The 3,636-nt window shown below is 64.5% G+C and overlaps 1 protein-coding gene across 1 annotated transcript in view; it reads right to left on the bottom strand.

Moving 5' to 3' along the window:
• Nucleotides 1-2,176: 2,176 nt before the first annotated feature.
• Nucleotides 2,177-3,636, bottom strand: part of ARHGEF10 (Rho guanine nucleotide exchange factor (GEF) 10) — a 57,005-nt gene continuing 55,545 nt past the window's right edge. The window contains exon 31 of the mRNA XM_014528688.1: nucleotides 2,177-2,370. Coding sequence (XP_014384174.1) covers nucleotides 2,177-2,370 — 194 coding nt within the window. The remainder of the gene's footprint in view (nucleotides 2,371-3,636) is intronic.

Genomic DNA, 3,636 nt, shown 5'->3' with positions numbered 1-3,636 from the left:
GGGGGGGGGGGGGCTGACAAGGAGCGGGGGTTCCTGCCTGGGGCTGATGCCCAGGACTGCCCTGCGCGCTCCGGGGCACCTGCCAGCATCCCCGCCACCCTCCATGCTCCTGGGACTCACTGGCAGTGACAAGCAGCCACGTCCCCAGGCATCGGAAATGTCCCCCCGGGGAGTGACCATCGTCCAGCTTGACAACCACCAGCTGGACAGAGCAGGATCCCATATGTCAGCACCAAAACGACCCAAAGAACGAAAGAGCAAGCAGGTGTGTTGGGTGAGTCCTCACGCTTACCTGACTGGCCCCACGCAGTGTGTCCGTGGCCTCACTCCTCACCCAGGTCCCCTCACGGGTGTCCGGGAACCAGGGGCAGCAGGAGGCGGGACGGAGCAGGCACCCGGCCCTCCATCTCAGCTCGCCCACCCCGCCTCCCGCACACGCCCCCCACTCTGGGCTCCGGCCTGCAGCCACCGCACAGCATCCTGGGACAGAAGGTGGCATCTCCGGTCCCCTCAGGAGGCGGCTCTGCCAGGCCCAGTGCCCGCCCTGCGGGTCCCTGTGAGGCAGCGCTGCCTCCCTCCAGAGCTCCGGCCAGGCCGTCTGGTGCGGCTTTTCCTGCCAGCAGCCGCCCCCAGTCCCCCCTCCCTGCTGGTTAAACCGAGCCGCAGGAGCAGCGCCCGCAGGACGGCATGAGGTCCCCGTGTCTGTGTGTTCGCTTTGGCCCCTGGCCAAGCCCCCAGCTGCCGGCAAAGGGGCCCCGTCTCACCCCTCCTCCCCTGGGATCCCAGCCTGTCCCCCTGATTCTGGCAGGTTCTGCTGATGGACGCGGGCTGCCCAGGTCCCTGCCGGCTCGGTCACAGACGGTCAGCGCCTCTGACCACAGAGGCTCAGCCGCGGCACCTGCCTCGGTGCCACCCAGGGGCACCCCCAGCTCTCAGCATCTGCCTCTCCCTGGCAGTCACTTTGGGCAACACCCCTCCCCCCCGAGTCCTCATCTGTGACATGGGGGGACGGGCACACCCCGCCCCCCCAGGGCTGCTGCCCTGAGAAGCCTGCAGAGGCGCCTTCCCCGTCCTTCCTGTCGGGTGTGGGGGCCGCTCTGAGAGGAGGGACGGCTACCACTGTCCCCCGCCCTGCGCTCAGTCACCTCCGATCACAGGGGACAAGGACCAGGGGAGCCGTGTCCTGCCCACTGCGCATCCTTCTCAGAAGCAGGTGAAGGGGCCCCGGGTTCAGGCCTGGACAGCGGGAGGCGTGACCCCACCTCCCAGGGCCCGGGTGGCATTCTCAGCCCCCCAAGGAGGCTGCAGGGCTACGCCTGGGCTTCACCCCAACAAAGCCATCAGGTCCCAGGAGCTCTCTGACCTGCATCTCACGGGTTAATTCTTCCCAGCTCATTGGAGAGAGTCCCAGGAGCAGCCAAGCCAACCAGGGCCCTGCCAGCTGTCTCCTGCCTTTTCCACCCGGTAAACAGCGTCCCAGCAGCCTGCAAGGAGGGGCAGGGAGCTTGGAGGAGAGTGTGTGTGTGTGAGGCATGTGCATGTGTGCACACATGTGCATGCGAGTCCATGTGTGTGCATGTATGGGTGTGCCCACACATGCATGTGTGTGGGGCATGTGCTTGTGCGCGTGCATGTGCATGTGTGTGTGCGCATGGTGTTCGTAGTTGTGTGTGTATACATGTGTGTGGGCGTGCATGTGCACTGTGTGTGTGTGCATGTGTAGGGGTGTGGAACACCTCTCCTCATGATGTCTGGTTAACTCCTTACATTGCAAGCCTCAGCTCAGACATGACCTGCCTCCCTCAAGGCCAGGGGGACCCTCCTGCCTGGGCCCAGGTGCCCTAGACCAGCAGTCGCCAACCTTTCGGACCTCACGCTCTAGACAAGGGCCTGGGGCGGAGCTGCGGGTGCTCCCTTTCTGCAGACGTGCAGTCCAGGTGGCCAGGGAGGGAGGGAGGGAGGGAGGGGGAGGGGGAAGGAGAGTGTAGGCTGTAGGGTAGGCCAGCACCCATCGGTAGGGAACTGGGGGACAGTCGGGGTGGCAGCCTCCTTCACCCCTCAGAGACTAGAAGTCTGAGACCCAGGCCAGCAGACTGGGTGTGCGTGAGGGTTTCCTGTGACCTCACCTGGCGGGAGGGGCTGGAGCTCTGGGGTTTTGTAAGGACACTGATGGGCTTCATGCCTCATCACCCACACAGGCCCCGCCTCCCGACACCGTCCCCTTGGGGTTGAGATTGAACACCTGAATTTGGGGGGACACATTCAGTCCATAGCTCCGTCCCAAACTCATCACACCTGTGGCTTTGACGTCACCTGTGCGGGCTGCTGCTCGGGCGCTGGGGGCCAACCCCACGTAAGGCCCTCTGGCATCTGAAAGGGGGAAGAAACCGGGCTGCGTGGACCCCCTGCTCAGACCTGGGTTGCTGGGTGTGAGGGGCAGAGCGGGCCTGGCCTCGCCCAGCACAGAACGGAACTCGACCAGGTCACAGCGACGGGTCTCCTCCGTGGACGGTCAGGTCTCGGAGCCGCCGGGCAGGGGCGTGAACGAGGCCCCGGCCGCTGTGGCTCTCGCTGCCCGGGAGGAGCCCGGCTCTGAGAGGCGGCGGGTGATGGAGGACGTTGCAGCCGGAGGGACTGCTGGTGGCACGGAGCGGGCAGGGCTCCCGACCCCTGGGCAGTGACCGTGGCTGCTCCTGACGCAGGCCTCCGCGTGGCAGGGAGGTTCCTGATTCTCACCCACTCAGCCCTGAGAAGCCTGTTACTTGAAACAAAATGAACTGATGAGCGGAGTGGATCCAGAGACGGGGAAGCAGGGAACAGAGTGCGGAATCTGGGACGGAAGGCCGGGGAGGAGAGTGGCTGGGAGGTGATCAACCAAAGACCTTGCAAGCAGATATGCATGGCCCCAGCAGACAGCAGACGGGGTGGCGAGGGCCTGGGGCCGGGGCCGGGGGCGGGCTGGAGGGGATCAATGGGAAAAAGAGGACTTATGTAATACTTTCAACAATGAAGATTTATTTAAAAAAAAATAAGGAATCTGTTATTGAGGCATCGCTGCCGACCAGCACGCCTTCCGAGCGAGTGGCTGCGGCCCCGCCAGGGCCCCTGAAACGCCCCATCTCATCGGGGCTCGTGCCCTCGAACTTGGCCCTGTTTTACATGCAGCCCATGCGCCTCGAGGCGTCACTCAGAACAAAGCTGCTGGGGACACGGGCCTCTCGGCTCCGGCTCGGCTCCTGCTTCAGATTCGGAGCACGTGAGCCCACGGTGACCGCCCGGTTCCCGCCGCCCGGCCCCTTCTGCTCCGTGTGCCATCGCCCTGTGTTTGGCGGGGGACAGGCGACTCACAGCGTTGTATTTTTAAATAAAAAGGCTTTATTACGAAAGGAGAGAGCAGCCGGCCGTGTAAGGCAGCTGGGGGCGAGTTACCGTCACCGAGGACGGGCAAGCACCTTGGAAAACATGTGACTCAGTCATGACGTGAGCGTCTGGTCCCCCGTGAAGTGCTGGGAGCTATTTGGGGGGCACCGCCTCCGTGTCGTCATCATCAGTGAGAGGAGTGCACCCTGACGCGCGTTCACGCCGAGCGCAGTGGCTACAGCTGCTCCTCGCACCAACGCTCCCCGCTGGCTGCGG

Source organism: Myotis brandtii, unplaced genomic scaffold (assembly GCF_000412655.1).
Source record: "Myotis brandtii unplaced genomic scaffold, ASM41265v1 scaffold646, whole genome shotgun sequence".
Taxonomy (NCBI): Eukaryota; Metazoa; Chordata; class Mammalia; order Chiroptera; family Vespertilionidae; genus Myotis; species Myotis brandtii.
This window is presented reverse-complemented; position numbering and strand designations above follow the sequence as displayed.